The following is an 18,263-nucleotide window of genomic DNA, read 5'->3' as shown; positions in this document are numbered from 1 at the left end:
GCATGAGCCTCCACAAGAAGTACTTCTTGAAGGGTCCTAATAATTTAAACCTTATTATGGGATTGGCAAGACAGGTTTTTTGCCGAAGTTTTTTCAGATACCTGCTTTCAGGTCTATTGTTCGACTGAAACCAATTTGAGCAGTAATTTGTAATTTCTTCCATGGTGCCGCTGATAACTCGTCTACTTTTCTTAAAATATACCCTGGGTTATTTAAGGTCTACAAGCTAATGCTAGCAGATTGGACGCCTGGCTAAACGTTCATCCGAGGAATGACACTTCGTGATGCAATGTCGTTCCTGTGAAGTACCAATCTGACTATATACCATAATTTGGGCGGGAATCAAACCCAGACTCCTCAGAAACAACTCAAACATCTGCATCCTCTTGTCAGACTGTATGAGACAATTTTTTTATTTCTCGTGTTCATGTTCACTTGTATAATAATAATAATAATAATAATAATAATAATAATAATAATAATAATAATATGAGTTCCCTTAAAAGGAACCTTGATGCAGGAGACCATTGCACCCATAAACCCTGTGCAATGGTCATTTGTCCATGCTGTAGCCTTGTAAAGGCTGAGCAATAACGCCACACATAGCATTTTTGAAGTCGTTGGCATGATTCAACCAGGGTTCAAACCACCGACCTCCTAGACTCAGAGCGAATGCTCTAATCATTACACCACCAAAGCTGGGTGTTGTAATATGAATGCAGAAATACTGTGAGTTGCATCTTGTATCACAGAGGTGATTTCATTTGTAATCACAGATGGTGTTTAAAGTTTCTTGTTTTCAATTGAGGTGGACTGTCCTGTGTCCATATCAGGAAATTGAGAATGAAGGAAAATATATCGAAGTGTAGTTTATGTGTGCAAATGTACTTATGAGATGAATGTGTACAAATAATACTTCGCTGCCTGGTGTTGGCTTAATGGTTCGGGTGGTGGGCTTGGGATCTTATTGTCCTGAGTTCAAATTCTGCTGCCATTGAATTAATACCTGGTGGGGTTGACTCAACCTGTCATCCTTCTGAGGTCAGCAAAATGAATACCAGCTTGTTAGGATGATTGAGCCATTCAAGTATCCTGTGTCAGAGTGGTGACTTGTTCTGGATTGTGCCCAATAGCCCAGGAGACTGCTTCGACAGCACCAATGCCCTACACAGAGTATGGTCCCAATGGATGGATACAACAAAATAAGTTACAAAAAAAAATGCTTTCTTAAAGGATACATTGGTTAATTTACTGCCATTGGGCTCTGTTGTGATTTATTTTTAAAACCTTTTTGACGTAACCCTGCTGAGATTCAAAAGAACAAAAAATACACCTTCATTTGTTTCAGATATTTGAATCATTTTTGTGTTTGATTCTGTTTAACGCTGTAAAGAAATGTCCTCCGTGAGTAAAATATTCACCTGCCTGGGTGAATATGGTAAATAGTCTTTGCTAAAGGGCCCATGGCCTTTTTAAAGGATTTTATTTTTTGGTCATCTGCCATAAGCATGAAATAATCGAGTTTGAGAAGGTTTTAGTACAAGGTCACGAACATTTATGTGCTTTAGCACCCAATAATCTTATGTGTAGATAATAAAATGCCTGTGCATCCTGGCTGTCTGTTAGTACCATAAGCATTGTCCCCTTCAGTGTGCTAAGCCAGGTGTTCCTTCTGCCAGGCATAACAATGAGGTCAGTGGCCCAGCTAGAAGCCGGACAGAAGAGTATAAGAGGAATGACAGTGGGGGTAAACAGCCTGACTTACAAACAAAGCTAAAGTTTCAGTGAGAAAAATCAAAATGTTAAGGCTGGTTTGCAACTCAGATCTTTCCCTTCAAAATAGCTCTGCACAACCAAGACTTGTTTGTCTGCAAGGAGGCAGTCTCACCGCACGATGCTCGTAATATTGTCATCCCATGTTCAGCGCGGCCATCTCCCACAGTGCTTTAGCAATCTGCGTACGTCGCGAGGCGTGAAGGTGAAATGAAACACTGGTGAACCAAGCCACAAAAATGTCCCACAAAAGATGAAAGCCCACCTAGTTTGCCCAATCCAACCACCCTTCATTTGTTTAGGATTCCCTTTGCAGAAAAGCTGCTTGATTTGCTTGCCTTCCTCCGTGCTTCATGAGCTGTAGCTCGGTAATACGATAATACAATCGAAAGAACAATTGCAAAAAACAGCGGGGAAAGGGAATCAATGGCATGTTGATGGAAAAGGCTGAGTGGGGAGAAAAAATGTCTGCAGAGACAAAGGCAAACTGTTTTTGGGTAAATAACTGGCTGCAGCGATTCATTCTTTCTCGAATGACCGAAGTAGTCTTAATATATCGAAAAAAAATACATCACTCACCTCTTGCATGCTAATGAATAATTATTGATTTGACATGAAGTGACTATTTTAAATTATAGCTTTGGACTCATGTGATGACAGGCTGGAGTTATTGGATCACTTCAGAGTGTGCTCTGTTAATGCATCATAATGAAATTTAAAATTCCTGTTTGATGACCCTTTTCAAAGGGCTGAAGAAGAAATATGGTTCTGGAGGTGGAGATGGTAGTCATTAGTCGGGAGAAATATTTTCCTTCTCAAGATTATATATGGAGTCATTCTTGAGATGTCTATGAGTGGGGTATGCTTACACATTGTAAACAATCACGAACAGTGCTTCCCTATTGTCTCGGGTCACTCACGTGCATTTTTTTTTCATTTATTTATATTTTCATTTATGGATGCTTTTGGGTGGTTCTGTCATTTTTGTGGATGTATCGGCTTCGATGTCCATCGGCACACACAATTTCAGCTTTCTATGTCACCGGAAGGTACCGATCTTTCATATTAGTCCGTGAGTCAGTGGTTAGAATGAGCCTTATATTATAGACTAGCGTGGATTGGCTCGCTACACACACCTCTCCACACGTCGTTGTTGAGGTTTATGTCATACATTTGCTGTGTTTGCATGATTTACACCAATCATAATACAAATATATCCTTTCTACAAATTTATTTGTAATATTGATAATATTATATTTATTTGAAATTTATTTGTGATACAAGGAGGTCCAAGTGGTCTCAATGGTCAAGGGTCTAAGACTCCAAGCTGTCTAATCTGTCTGAAGGGTGTAAGGGGTCTAAATGGTGTTCAGGTCTAAGGGGTCTAAAGGGTCTTCAGGGTCTTTTTGGGTCCTCGGGGACTTTTTGGGTCTTCAGGGACTTTTGGGACGTTTGGGTCTGGGGATTTCTGGGTCTTTGGTGTCTTTTGGGTCTTCATGGTATTTGGGGTCTTTTGGGTCTTCAAGGACTTTTTGGGTCTTTGGTGACTTTTGGGTCTTCAGGGTCTTTTTGGGTCTTTAGTGACTTTTAGGTCTTCAGTGACTCTTGGCTCTTAAAGGTATTTTGGGTCTTTGGGATCTTTTGAGTCTTCAGAGACTTTTTGGGTCTTCGTGATCTTCAGGGTCTTTTTTGGTCTTCGGTGACTTTTGGGTCTTAAGGGTCTTGGGGTATTAACGTTCAAACATGACGTGATTAATTGGCATATAGTCTTCAGGAACTGACGGACGGCTTCACGGACTCACCCGCCACACTGTGCTTTTCGTTTTTTTGCTCGCTTGTTTGAAGAACAGAGAGCGAGCTATAGCGATACCCCCGGTGTGAGCGTCAGCATGAGCGTTAGCGACAGCGTGAGCATCAGCGTGAGCGTGAGCGTCAGCATGAGCGTTAGCGACAGCATGAGCATCAGCGACAGCGTGAGCGTCAGCGACAGCGTGAGCGACAGCGTGAGCATCAGCGACAGCGTGAGCATCAGCGACAGCGTGAGCATCAGCGACAGCGTCAGTGTGAGTGTCAGCGTGAGCGTCAGCGACAGCGTGAGCGTCAGCGACAGCGTGAGCGACAGCGACAGCGTGAGCGACAGCGTGAGCATCAGCGACAGCGTGAGCATCAGCGACAGCGTCAGCGACAGCGTGAGCATCAGCGTCAGCGTCAGTGTGAGTGTCAGCATGAGCATCAGCATCAGTGTGAGCGTCAGCATCAGCGTGAGCGTCAGCATCAGCATCAGCGTCAGCGTGAGCGTGAGCGTGAGCGTCAGCGTGAGTGTGAAAATGTTAAAGTTTTTAGTGCAAGTTATTTAGAAGCTTGCCATTCATTTAATATGTGTACAAGGATGCTGATATTTGGCATGGAGGTTCCTTTGGGGGTATATTATTGATGTAGTGAAGTTGAAATTAAAAAATAATTTCAAGTTTTTAAAATTTTTGACCTGTTTTGAACTTAACTTTTTTGTAGCACATCAACGTTAAAGTTTTTTTCCTTTCTCATGTTTTTTATCTAGCACACTATTTTTTACTGATTACAATATACAAATACATGTATTGCTTTCAAATTATTTGGATCAGACTTCACTGCAATGCTTTATAAAAAATATTATTAGACTCGTCTTTTAAAAACGATAAATGTATAAACAGGTGAGCATTGGGTGGCTTTGACACCAACTCTCTGGTTATTAACCCTTTGAATCAATCGCTTTAATCTATATTATAAAAGGAACTGTGATGTCTGTCTGTCTGTCTGTCATGTTATAACTTGAGGATGGATAAATGGATTTCAAGAAACTCAAGAACGGTGGATTCAGGGAACTCCCAGGAAGATTTGTGATTAAAAATAAATGGTTTAAATGTTTTTTTTTAATGTTTTTTAATGAGTACCTCGGCACACGGGGCGAAGCTGCAAACGCCAACTTGTGACACTGGCTATCCCCACACTCCCAGGAATCCTTTTTCTTCTTGCCCTATTGATTAGCAATCACAGCAAAGAATGGTATTTCCGTCAGCGAAACGACAGGTCTTATATTCTAGTTAATATAGATACTGTGCAAGCAGGGTGTGTAAGTGCTTACCCATTGTGTGGGCATGCGAACCGTGCTTCCCCATCGTCTCAGGTCGCTCACCTGCATTTGATGCTTCATTTATTTATTTTCTTTTTTCATTTTTCATTTATGGATGATTTTCGACGGTTCTGTGATTTTTCCTGGTGTTTCGGCTTCGATGTCAGTTGGCAACCAAAATGACCGTGCTTCCCCATTGTCTCAGGTCACTCACCTGCATTTTAAAATTTATTTTTTCATTTATTTATTATCTTGCCAAAACGAAGTTTTTGCAAGATATGTTGGTCAGCTTGAATGGTTTTTTTTTTGTTGTTTTTTTTTTTTTTTGTCTGTAATCACGTATAAAAAATTCTGCAGAGCACAGTTATCATTGGAAATTTTTGTAACTTCGCATATCAGATTCCTATAGAGGTTCCTTTCACCGCATAAAATTTTGAAGGTCAAGGTCAAAGGTCAAGGTCACTTTGTCGCAAATCAGGGGAGTCGACGAAACCCTTATTTTTTGAGTAATTTTGATCGGATCAGCTTCAAAGTTCATGGGAATATAGTTCATGGTCTGGCGCTCAGCTGATTAATTTTTGGTGGCGATTGGCCTTGACCTTCATGGTTAACGCCTAAGGTCAAACATATTTGACCCCAAGGTCAAATTTTCAAGTTTTAGGAACCATATCGTGTAGTACCTCAAATTGAACACCCTGATTAGTGGTTTCTAGATATGTCAAGCTTGAGACATTATGACGTCATTTGGTGACATTATGAGGCAAACACATATTTTTCATGGTTACTCTGTAGAACGATTCTCATCGGAATCTCTCGTAGGCAGATATTCCTCAAGGAGTCACTCCTGGTGGATAGCAGCTCTGTTCACCTCAGTGTGACCTTAAAGAAGTCACACGTGGTCACCTTTTGGCAAGATACGGGTCACCCTGCAGGTGACATTGGTTTATTTATTTGTTTATATTTTCATTGATGGATGTTGTCCGACAATTCTCTGTATTTTTCCGGTGTACTGGCTTTGATGTCCATCGGCATGGAAAATATCAGCTTTCTATGTCACACGGAAGGTACCGATATTTAATATCAGTCAGTGAGTGAGCCAGTCAGTGGTTGGAAAGAGCTTTATACATATTACACGAGCAAATACCACCCGCCGCTTCATGATGGGAATACTAATGGGGGGTGGGTAGCGAGGAGGGAGGGGGAGCGAGGAGGGGTTGGGGGAAGGGAAGTTAGCATGAGGATAGGGGAAGGTAATGTGACGGGAGGGTCTGTCCAGCCATAACCACCATCCAGACACATATGGAGATAACCACCATCCGGATATGTGCCATCACCACTGCATGCATATATATATATATATATATATATATATATATATATATATATATATATATATATATATATATATATATATCCATATTGTCATGGCGTTGGGTTAATTCCCCCGACCCAATTATATTGGATTGGCAGTTAACATTGGCCAGGCCGGATAACCGGGTGGTTTTCCTTAGAGGCGAACACATGAGCCTCGGAGATTATGGCGCATGCGGGAAGAAAAGGGCGGCACGGACAGAGCAGATGGACGCACAGCACAAGGAGTTTATACTCAAACCTACAACAGATACACAAACGCTAGCAATTTAAATATGGAGGTTTAATGAAAATAATTCAAATATTTACAATGGCAATATTTAAAAGTGTGATAATAAAATGTGAGGTAAATTAAAGCATAAACTCGAGGCGCCTTGACAAACAGACTTTAATACAGATAATGGGAAAATGAAATAAAAGAAAATCCTCCCTTTATTTTGGCACTTGGCTTTGGCCAGGGATGGTCTTCATTGAACTTGGTGATCGCACCGCCTCGTCCTGCGCAGGTAGATGCGCCCAAAATGGCGCCAAGGCGCTCTCTGGACGGGAAAACTTACGTGAGGGAATTCGTGAGGCAGTATTCAACACCAGGGCTCATGGCTTCTTCTCATGAACGAATATGCCGAACGTTCCTCTCTCACACCAGGTCTGTTCATAACCATCGCCCACATTCCTCCTTGAACACACAACGAGATAACGTCGTGTTCGCTGAGACGAGCACTCCTCTTCCTGTCTTTCTCATAATCGTACAACTTCGCGACTCAGCCGAACAGGAATGGCTAGTGTCTTACCCAGCACCACGTGCTCTACCGAGGGTCCTTATAGTTATAGATATTACGCACCGGAGGCAAGCTTAATAACCTGGCGACATCACCTGCACGTTCATCAGCATCCATTCAACGAATTACATCTAATTTCACTTCCAAGGTAACACTTTTACAATGTCACCTAGACAATCTACACCGCAGTACATTTCTTTATGTGTGAAGCAAAGTACAGTTGTTCTTTTGGCGATTTTGCGATCTCCCGACTCATTTCTTTAGTGATGTATTCTGACATCTTTATCAGTCTGAGAAGTTCGGAAGATGCTCGAGAATAAAAAGTATGGCTTCGAAAGCGACCGAAGTGTGAGTTGAGATGATGCAAGTCGGTAATGGTGTTAATAATGTGACAACGTATTTGCGAAACAACGTAAGAAGGGGAGACGTACATTGGGATATTACTGCACAGATTTGGAAAATCTAAACCAGAATTGAGCTTTGAACAATTTTTCTGAATGTCATCTGGTTTGATTTATTTTGCATATACTTTTTTTGAGCAATGCCTCTTCCACATGCCCTCTCGGAGACATCTGGAAACGTTGTGGGATTGCAATGAGCGAATAGAAAAGGAGCTGTATTCCTTAAATGTTTCTCACAGTTTATTGTTCAAGATGTATAACTTTGCTTGTGCTTCTCTTTTGAGCAGTAAACTCAGCTCTTTTCCACATTTTATTTTCCTTACATTTTTTCAGCCATTGCAGGAAAATGACTTCAATGCTCCAGCTTCATCCCTTGGTTACCGAGTTCGGTGTAGGAGAGCAAATCGCCTGACAACACCGCCTCTCATTTTGACGGTGGACGATGTGTCAGAGCGCGAGGTGACGGTGCAAGGCCTACGACCTTGGGCTGATTATGAGATATTTGTACAGGCCTACAACAGAATGGGATCTGGACCTTGGGCAGGCCCAGTAACTGGTCACACGAGCGAGTCAGGTAATATTTAAATGACGTTTAATCGTTTCTAAATACAGAAACTTTGTGCTGCTTGTTAATGTTAACGTTACAGCTGAGACAGTCTGTATGCTGTCTGAAATTATAGTAGCACACCTTTCGGGCTCTTTGAATTGACAAGTTTGTTGTCTGTAGTCTGAACTCTTTATATTCACAAGAGTTCATGCAATGTTTGGCCTTGCAAATGCACTTTTTTTGCTTTTGTTTCCTTCCTAAAGTTCCTTCAAATGGTCCAGACAACTTGACTGCCAATGCGACAAGCCCCACCACAGTGCTCATAACCTGGGGCCAGGTCTCAGAGGATGAACGAAACGGACTCATTCTTGGCTACAAGGTCAGAATCACCCAGTGCATGCTGTTGTGAGCACACCTTATCCCACACTCCTGGGGTTTCACTGACATGCTTGTCTTTCTGATGCATCCTTGGGCGAAGCCAAGGCCGAGACAGTTGTTACAAGTGTAGTTCTTGACCTTGAAAAAGTAGTGGAGGTCGTAGAGTTTGCTTTTGTGGCCAGATACTGTCTTTGGTGAAATCCCAAAAGCCAATCTTACCAGATTCTTGTCTGGAAAAGCATTTGCTGTTTGTCACTTCAACAAAACAACAGCCCACCATCCCCACCCCAAACCACTGTGACCACTCCTTGGCGTTTTGTCACAAGATCTTGGCTATTCGTTGTTCACCTTGGCGTCTTGGTTTTCTCTAGGTTTTCTTGGCGTATAGGTTTTCTATTATCATCGCTTTTCCGAAACCTTGTGAATTCTTGGCTTTTTTCATTGGCTCACCTTGACATTTATGAAAATGAGGAGTGGTCACACTGCCCCAAACCAACCCAACCTTTCCCTCTATAACTTACTCGATCCTGGTCATATGTTCAAGATCCTGAATGTCCACAACAGAGCTATGGCTCATGATACAGTGGGCAATTTCAACTGAAAACTGTTCAGTATACTGAAGAAATAGGACTGAAGTGAGGGTTTACTATATGGGGACACCTTACCCCAGATCTCCTGACAGGGACAGCTTGCCACATATTACACTTCACACCAGTTTAAAACAGTTTCCTTATTCTTGTGTACACTTGATTGAACCTTTTACTCTTGTAAACAGTGGATTAAAAGCCAGATGAAAACATTGGATTCTGGTGATATATGTATGCTGCACTCCATGGCAATGCACACAAACCTCCCTTCAGAGTTGAAGAGTGCCATTAGAAAAATAATCTTAGTCCAGGTGGCATCAGGTTTAGTAAACCGTTTTTGGAAGCATACCCACCTCAATCCTGACTTGGTCCGATGCTGAGCCAAATGTCAGAAATTGATCTTTGCTCAAAGACTTTTTCTGTAAGAAGATCATTATTCGTGATTAAAGATAACCATCATTTTAAACCATGCAGTGCAAAGTCACAAACAAGAGCAGTTTTGGTTGGTTCTGAAATATGAGAGGGTAAAATATAAACGAGGGTATGTAATGAAACCAAGACGGAACCCGAAGAAGTAAGGAGTAAAGATGGAGTCGTCAGGAGTAACCTGGATAGGATTCAGGTTTCAGCTGCTACTCTTCTCCCCTCAAACCCATCCGTGCGCAGCTAAGTGAGCCTTAGAGAAAAAAAATTCAAATCACTTTTACATATTGAAATTTACAAAATATATTTAAGTTTAGAAAAGCAAGCAAGGAGGGAGATAGAGAGGATAAAGGAAGGGAAGGAAGGAGGAGGGAGAAAAGAGAATGGAGGATGGGAATTAGTATCACAATTTGAGGCGAAGGGAAGGAGTTGCGCGGGACATATACAGGGAAAAGATGAGGGCATACAATCTGGTGTTTATGGGTGCAGATTCAAAAATTCCACCTTACTTGAAAAATGTAATATGTCAAGATGTCAAATGATCGGTGGGACTTCAAAAGAACAAACACACTCCTTATATCTGTTTATTTTGTACAGTCGTTGTGGCTTCGTACATAATACTCCTTTTTGTTTTCAAGGTCGAGGAAGGATGGTCAAAAAAAAAAACTAAACAACTTTACTCGGCGGATTTTGGAACTGGGTACCATTGCCAGACTAATGTAAGGAAGTCTTCACCGGAAAGTAATATTTCACTCCAAGGTCCAATGGGTCACAACTGCCTTTTCCGTGGTGACCTCGGCCTTGAACAACGCGTGTGATTGGGTTCTCCAAACAGCATACAAAATTGTTTTCCCACCTGCTTGCTCACACTGCTCCCGATTTATCACTTCTCTAATGAAGTTTTCACCTCGTTTAGGTTTTGCTTTTTCTTGGAAAAACAAAACAGTTCGTCTGTGATCATTAAATTATAAAAGAATACCTAAACAAAGCTCCTCTGCCGCCACAATCCGGACTTGTGCTAATAGTTCAGACCTGCAGTCATATCCGGTATCGGCTCCAAGCGAACAGACGTGCCTGGCATGTCCAAGCTTTCCTGTTGGTTCATATTAAAAACGCAGCCTGCTCCGCAACCATCACCCCTTTTATGTGCAAGCTACGTAACAACCTCACGCTTGATCCTAATTTGTAAGGTATGATGGCCTATTCCTGCCCTCAAAAGGGTGGTTTGTTACGGAGAAGGGATCCAATTATTGGGTTAACAAGCATCCTTGCTGTTCCATTTTTGTCTGAGGCACTGCCAGCTAATGGGTTATCACCTTTATATGCCTGGCACAAGGCCAGGTGCTCCTGTATGCCAGGTCATGCTGAGCGTTTTATTGTAAAAAAAAAAAAATTACAAAATTAATTTATTCCTCGCAGTATAGTTGGTGGGGGAATTTAATACCAGATCCATTATTGAAATAGATAAAAGTAATTTCCTCCAGAAACAATTTTAACCTTAACAAGGTACACAGACAGAATGCTCAGTACTGAGGGCTCTCACCTGAGTTTGAATCTTGATAGAATTAGAAACCTTTCATTGTGATCATTATGCACACCATGGCTTCCTAGAACACACTGGTCTTTAGATGTGGAGACTCCTTAATTGGGACTACTTCATCCGATAGAATTCACTTTCTAATTGTTCAATAACTTATTAATGAAGGTGAACCATTGTGTGTCATCGTTTTGGGTAGTTTCTTAAATTGCTGACTCCTCATTATTGGCTGAAGTCTGCTGTATAGTCTAAACAGTTGGCACACCAGTCGGGCTCGCAGGATAGCTTATATAGGTATGTGCACTCACTTTGAGCTGTCTATTCATGGTTGGAATCTCGCTCCATCGATAAACTGTCAGCCTGGTGTTTCACGTGCTGGGCAAGGCATCAATGTTTTTGCCATCTTTCGGAACGATGTTAAGCCAGAGAACCTATTCCTGTTCACTCTGTCACCGCTGGTCATTGGTGAACTTTAATGACCCCAAGGTCTGTTACAAAGTGATCGCTGACACCCAGAACATATTACAAATGTCTGCCTCAAAAATTACCTTCAGTCTAACGTCAGGACTGACTCGTTGGTTCGTGGAAAACTTGGACCAAAGACATTCCTTGGCCGACCCTTTAAGAAGGTTGTTAAAAAGTAGTAGTAATAGTAGTAACAGCAGTAGTATTTGTCGTCATAGTAGTAGTAGTAGTCGTAGTAGTTGTCTGGACACCGATAGTTGTAAATCAAGGGTGTGTTCCGTTAGCAAGCAGCTTGCTATCGCTTTCCGAACCAGTCGTTATGTATCAACCGATTTGCAAGCTGCTTGTCTAGTCACTCAGCATGTTGTTAAGGGGTGCACAGTCTTAACGGTTTTGAACAGTCTCAAATTGAAGTGGTCTCGTCAATGCGAGTGTGATTTGGAACAAAACTTACAGTACGTCTCAATTAAGATAACAGTACATTCTGCATCTCAGGACGGAATGATTACCTCATGTCTGCAGGTGTGGTTTCGCGAAGAAGGTGCGAGAAATGATTTTGTTCATAAGATTGTACGTGGAAACCACTCTCGTTCATTCCTGCTTGCGGCACTTCGTCGCTACACTCCATATGAGATCCAGCTGCAAGCATACACCCGTGCTGGGGATGGTGCACGATCACCACCGGTCTACGTTCGCACACTTGACTCTGGTTTGTGGGAGCGTTGACGCACTTTGACCTTCACTGATATACATTAATTTTTTTTTTTGGGGGGGGGGGGTGGGGGATTTCTTGGGACAAAATGTAACAAAGCTACATGTCGCAATGTTATAACATGTTGGCCTTCAGAGTATGTTAAAATATTGTCCTGTCTACAGGTCTCTGAATGCTGACCCATCAACAGTGGGTGTTTTTATAATTTACTCACTACCGGATTTAGGGGTGGCCAGGTGGGGTCATGGCCCCGGGGCCCCCCACATTTAGGGGCCCCCCACAATTTCGATGACATTTTGAAAATCCCTTGAAAATGTGCTTCTAAAGTTTTTTTTTATTGTCGGTGAATGAAGATTGTAAACTCTTTGTAAGGATATATTTTCAAAATTGTCCATCATTGTGAGGGTCCTTTTCAAGCTTTGGCTTTTTCAAGCCATTTCTTCCACAGTCCACAGAACGGATCCAACGTGTTCAAAAATTCCTGGAGCAAGCCTCGGGCATTGGGGGCCCGCATTCGGATCTTTTTTGGGATCGATCATCGATGCTTCGGATTGTTGAGCGTGACCAACTAACTACGGCACTGCCCGCCAGAGCCCAGCAAGCACAGACGGAATACAGAGGTCCAGCCAGAGGAGAGGTGAAAAGGTGAAAGTCGACGTGGTAAAACTGGGCCAGGCCAGCACAGCATACAGCCGGCAGGGGTCGTATTGTACACACTGAAACTGTGGCTGGCAGGGAACGCTGTCAGTACTCTGCCTACTGGCGCGCACAGCACAGTAACACGGTGTGACTTTCTATGTTCCAGTTGTGTGAAACATACTTGTTCGCGATTCTGGTACGTCCCACGTGCACTCTGACGATATCTCGGTTACTCGGTACCTACCAGCTGCAGAAACCACAATGAGCAGCTTCGGTGACGACAGGCACAAATCCAGGGCTCCACGGAAATATGACAGTGGTGCTCAAAAGCGGAAACGTTCCAAGGAAAAAAGATGAAAGACACAAGGCCGTCGTCGACAAGACCCGGAAAATCTCAGAGTTTTTTACTCCTGCACAAACAGGTGATTCGTCCATGACAGAGGCTGGAACACCAACAGAGACAGAACAAGCGGATTTGGCAACGCAACCCCCCACGTCAAGATTCGCCCAACATCTCGGAAGGTTCCACCGATGAAGAACATGCATCAGATGAAGAAGCGCGAGATATACTGACTGATCGTGGACCTGGCTTTGCCAATTGCATTGGATGTTGGCCTCCTGAGCGACCGTCGTCAGAGATGATCGACTACTGGGCATCACGAGATTTGGAGCCCCTGCAGAATTCGACTGGTCCCTTTGATTCATCCATACAGTTCGTTGAAGGGAGGAAACGCTGCTGCTCCAATAATCTTTTTTACCGTAGACTACAAAACGGAGAGTCCGTGAAAAGGTCCTGGCTTTGCTTCTCCACATCAACCGGAAATCTGTACTGCATCGCTTGCAAGATCTTTGGAGGCGCTACTGCCCTGGGCGGGGAAGGATTCAACAACTGGAAGCATGCCAGTCGTTCTATCGAGGTGCATGAGCGTTCGCATGTACATTGTGCGAATATCATCCACTTGTCAGACAGAGCAACATCCGCAGGTCGTGTGGACACTGAACTCGTCAAACAGGTGAGTGAGATTGCATTCTATTGGAGGGAGGTGCTGAAACGAAGTGTGAGCGTGATATCGTTTCTCGCTGAGCGTGGTCTGGCGTTCCGTGGATCGGATGAAATTGTTGGGTCACGGACGAATGGTAACTACCTTGGTTTAATGGAATTACTTGCGGAATACGATCCATTTTTGGCACAGCACATTCAGAAATATGCCAACCAAGGTAGTGGCCACACCAACTACTTATCTACGACATGTGAAGAGTTAGTCTCCATCATCGGAAAATCTGTTCTGGATAACATCGTCGCTCGTGTGAAAGAGGCAAAATACTTCTCTGTGTCAGTCGATTATACTCCTGACATAAGCCACATCGACCAGCTCACAGTTATTCTACGATACATCCAGAACGAGGCTCCAGTGGAGCGTTTCATCACCTTTCTGAGCAACACAGGACACACTGGACTCCAGCAAGCGACGGCATGACTGGATTTTTTGAAAGCCACTGGATTGGATATCGCTAACTGCCGAGAACAGTCGTACGATAACGCATCTAATATGAGTGGCCGATACAACGGGATGCAGGGAATGATCCAACAGGAGAACCCTCTCGCAATATTTGTGCCATGCGTGACGCACTCACTGAACTTAGTCGGTCAGTCGGCCGTGGGATGCTGTAGACCTGCAGCAGCATTCTTTGAATTCGTAGAACAAGTGTATGTATTTTTTACAGCTTCCACGTTGCGCTACGCCAGATTATTTGACGCCCTGAAAGCCAAAGGTCTACAAGTACCAAAGCGCCTCAGCGACACTCGCTGGTCGGCTCATTCTGATGCAACCTGAGCTCTTGTAGACGGTTACAGCGAAATCATGGATGTCCTCGATGAAATTGCAAATGATGAACAACTGAATAGTGAAACAAGAAACACCGCCGAGACGCTTCACCAAACGATGTGCACGCTCGAGATAGGGTTCTATGGTGGTTTCTAGTCTGCTGTCCTTGGTAGATTTGATCGTACAAGTAAAACCCTTCAGTCGCAAGCTACCGATCTCAACACAGCCGTGCAGCTCCTCAAGTCACTGGCGAGCATCGTGCAGTCATTATGCGGTCAGTTTGATACATTCGTTGTTGACGGAGTGGAGCGCTCAGGTACGGAGGAATTCACTCGCGGATCGCGAAGACGAAAGCGTAATGTCCGCCTCGCTCCCTTGGACTATGGACACACTCCAGAAGTAGAACTCGATGCCAAGGAGTCCTTTTGCATCAGTGGATATGTTGCAGTGATCGATGTGCTGCTGTCGCAGTTGGAAAAGCGTACAAACGCTTACAGCGAGATGAGCGACAGATTTGGATTCCTGCGTGCTCTTGTTCAACTCGAAGTGGAGCAGATTCGAGAGTCATGCTCGAAGCTCGTCGAGCAGTATCAGGAAGATCTATCACCTGACCTCACAGACAAAATGATTCAGTTCCAAGCCATGATTAAGGAGTCAGAGCCAGACTCGGGCCGTACTGAACTCGAGATGTAGAGTTTTCTCATCGAGCAAAAACTCACTGATACTTTCCCAAACGTGGAAGTGCTGCTTCGGATTTACCTCTCACTGATGGTGTCGAACTGCTCCGGGGAGCGCTCGTTTTCGAAACTCAAGCTTATCAAGAACTATCTTCGCTCCACGATGGGGCAGCAGAGACTGGTCAATCTGACCATCATTTCAACCGAATCTGATGTGCTCAATTCCATGCAGGTTGACAGTATCATATCCGTGTTCGCTGCCGCGGAGTCGCGCAGGAAGCTCGTCCATTGATTAAGGCACCGTGTGTATGTTCATTGATGTGGATGACACTGCCGTATATTTGCGGTCGCTGGAAGTCTGCTATTAATCACCATTTCGGATTTCTCTTGGCCAGAGGGTTTTTAGAAGTTAGAAGATTTTTAGTCAAAGTTCGTAGTATGATTAATGACAGCGCGTCGTTTGTTATTTTCTTGTATTAGTCCATCTCTATCTTAGTCTGGATGCAGAACTGGAATTTTACCCGAGGTGTGTTTTGGAGTACATACACAATTTTATTGCAGATTCTGGTAACATAGACTATACTAAACTCAAATCCGAGTGATGCCACTTTGTCACGCTTGAGCAATTTTTTTTAGGAGCAAGATTCAAAATGGCCACCATCGAAACCGTTTTTTGGCCGTAACTCGGCCAAAAATCGAGATATGAACCCAATTTCAGTGGCAAACCCTATGTTTTGGGGGTCAAGGAATACACTGATATGTTTAAATAAACCATACAACTCATAATAATAGTCTGTATTGCAATTTTTCGATGTAGATATAATATTTTGACTGAAAAAATATCGACCGAACTCTTTTCAGCCGTAACTATGCCCAAAATCTATATGAACCTGATTTAAGTGGTAAACAGTATATTGTATTGTATTGTAAGAGTATATTGTATTGTATATCTTTATTTCCAACAGTACAGTTGAGTAATACAATAATGATGAGGTAACTACAAACTATAATTAATTATATTAACACATAACCAAATAAACGTAATAAGCAAGGTTTACACAAATTTTACACAAATTCAAATCCAAAAAGGGGTCTGTACATGCTATCAACTATGAATACACTGATTGGTTGCTCATGAACTTCTTTCATTCTGCTTTCACTCAATCTTTCTTTCACTCAATCTCACATACAAGACAGCTGTATCAATCAAATAACTAGTGTTCACTCAAGTTCCACAGCTTCGCTTGCTGATACAGACTTTGTTTGGTCATTCTGACATTCCTCCATACCAGGGCAGCCACAGAACAATGAACAGGAGAGCCTGGCGGCAGAGCAACTACATCTATTCGTTGCACAGGGTCGCTCTGAGCTGCACCCACACCTGATCATCTTGAGAACATTATCAGGAGCTCTGATGACATCCGGAGGCAGAGACACAGGGAGCAACATGCTCGACACTTCTTCATGTGACCATCCATATTGCTGCCTGCAAGTGCGCCCTGAGAACGTGTTGGATGAAAGCCACAGCGGTTGGTGGTAGAGTTTTTAACTCTGGTGCTGATGTCAGCTTCTTGTTAGCCATTTTTGAAGACCAGGCATCAAATCGAATAGCTGACATGTCTTCTGTTTCTTGGGATCCATAGCAAGCAGCAAAGAAGGCAGTTGCTTCAGATATGACATCTGGTAATTCTGCATCAAGATCACCAAGATAATTTAATTGACGACCATCTTTGAGGTGTTTCACAATTGTGCCTTTTCCGATACCCCACAGGAAGGCAACTGTGTCACATCCAGACACAACATGTGCTGCCAGAACTTGGGTAACAATATGTGCATGCTTCTGCACTGTCGCCTTGATGTCAACGGACGATCTGTCACGACTTGTACCAGCCATCACAAGGTTGCATGCCAGTTCCTTCAGTTGGTAAAAATGCAACAGCAATATGAATACATCTGTGTCGTCTGAAATTACCCGGATACTAGGAACTCCTGATGAGGCTAGAAGGACCATTTGTTGTACAATAATAACATCGGCTTCTTCGTGAGTGGTTCTTAGGTCAGGCCTCTCTACTACTTGGTATTCTGCAATTTCCATAGGTATTGGGTTAGGTCCAGTTAATATGAGCTTTGTGTTGGTAGAAAATGCTTCAGGATGGTCTTTGATGTAGCTGCAAATGATATTTATTAACTGGACTTTGTTCTCTGTCACTGTCAAAACGATCTTTTGTGCAGGGAGTGGCGTCGTCAGATTCAGCTGGTGTCGTCGACTGGCATCTTTGCCTGCACGAGTGGTTCGCGTGACTTTCTTGATGCTGTTGTCATAACTCATAATACCGGTCAAAGACCAAATACGTATCACATATCTTCAGCTTATCTCTCAAATAAGAAAGAAGATTCTGCACATAGTCCTCTACTGTTCCTTCCGATGGCCATTGAATCACCCACAGCATAGCACAACCATCTACAATGATTGCTCCATCAGCTGGAAACATTCTGTCAGACACCTCTACCTGCAATTTCAACTTCAAGACTGCTTTCGATTTCGTGATTCGCATGTCACCGTTATCTTCAAACATAGAAGGCGGTACTGGGGCGAGCTCAAACTTCAGGACATCTTTCAGGTTGATGTCCCTCACTGCATGAAGGCCCAACACTCTTGAATATATGAGCCCCGTGTCACTGAAATCGGGCTCATATCTCGATTTTTGGCAGAGTTACGGCCAAAAAATGGTTTTGATGGTGGCCATTTTGAATTTTGCTCCTAAAAAAAATTGCTGAAGCGTGACAAAGTGGCATCACTCGGATTTGAGTTTAGTATAGTCTATGTTACCAGAATCTGCAATAAAATTGTGTATGTACTCCAAAACACACTTTAGCCAATGGCTGCCAGACTATCTCTTACTCTTGCAGCAACAGCATTTTTGTGATTTGATTCTAGAATGAGCTCAGAGATAAGTCACCAGCCATATCAATAACAATCCGTCCATCTTGTCATATTGTCAGATGTAATTCTAATTTGTGAACATATATGCCAAATCA

General features: G+C 43.0%; 1 protein-coding gene across 4 annotated transcripts in view; it reads left to right on the top strand.

Moving 5' to 3' along the window:
* LOC147022221 (protein sidekick-2-like) overlaps positions 1 to 18,263 on the top strand; it is a 676,300-nt gene that overhangs the window by 501,976 nt on the left and 156,061 nt on the right. For all 4 annotated transcript variants that reach the window (XM_085892916.1, XM_085892915.1, XM_085892914.1 and 1 more), the window contains 3 exons: positions 7,767 to 8,007; positions 8,244 to 8,359; positions 11,893 to 12,079. In XM_085892916.1, the coding sequence (XP_085749042.1) occupies positions 7,767 to 8,007; positions 8,244 to 8,359; positions 11,893 to 12,079 (544 nt within the window). The remainder of the gene's footprint in view (positions 1 to 7,766; positions 8,008 to 8,243; positions 8,360 to 11,892; positions 12,080 to 18,263) is intronic.

Source organism: Eptatretus burgeri, chromosome 8 (genome assembly GCF_056783735.1).
Source record: "Eptatretus burgeri isolate ZD-2024b chromosome 8, Ebu_testis_v1, whole genome shotgun sequence".
Lineage (NCBI taxonomy): Eukaryota > Metazoa > Chordata > Myxini > Myxiniformes > Myxinidae > Eptatretus > Eptatretus burgeri.
The sequence above is the reverse complement of the archived record's forward strand: the minus strand, read 5'-3'. Positions and strand labels throughout refer to the sequence as shown.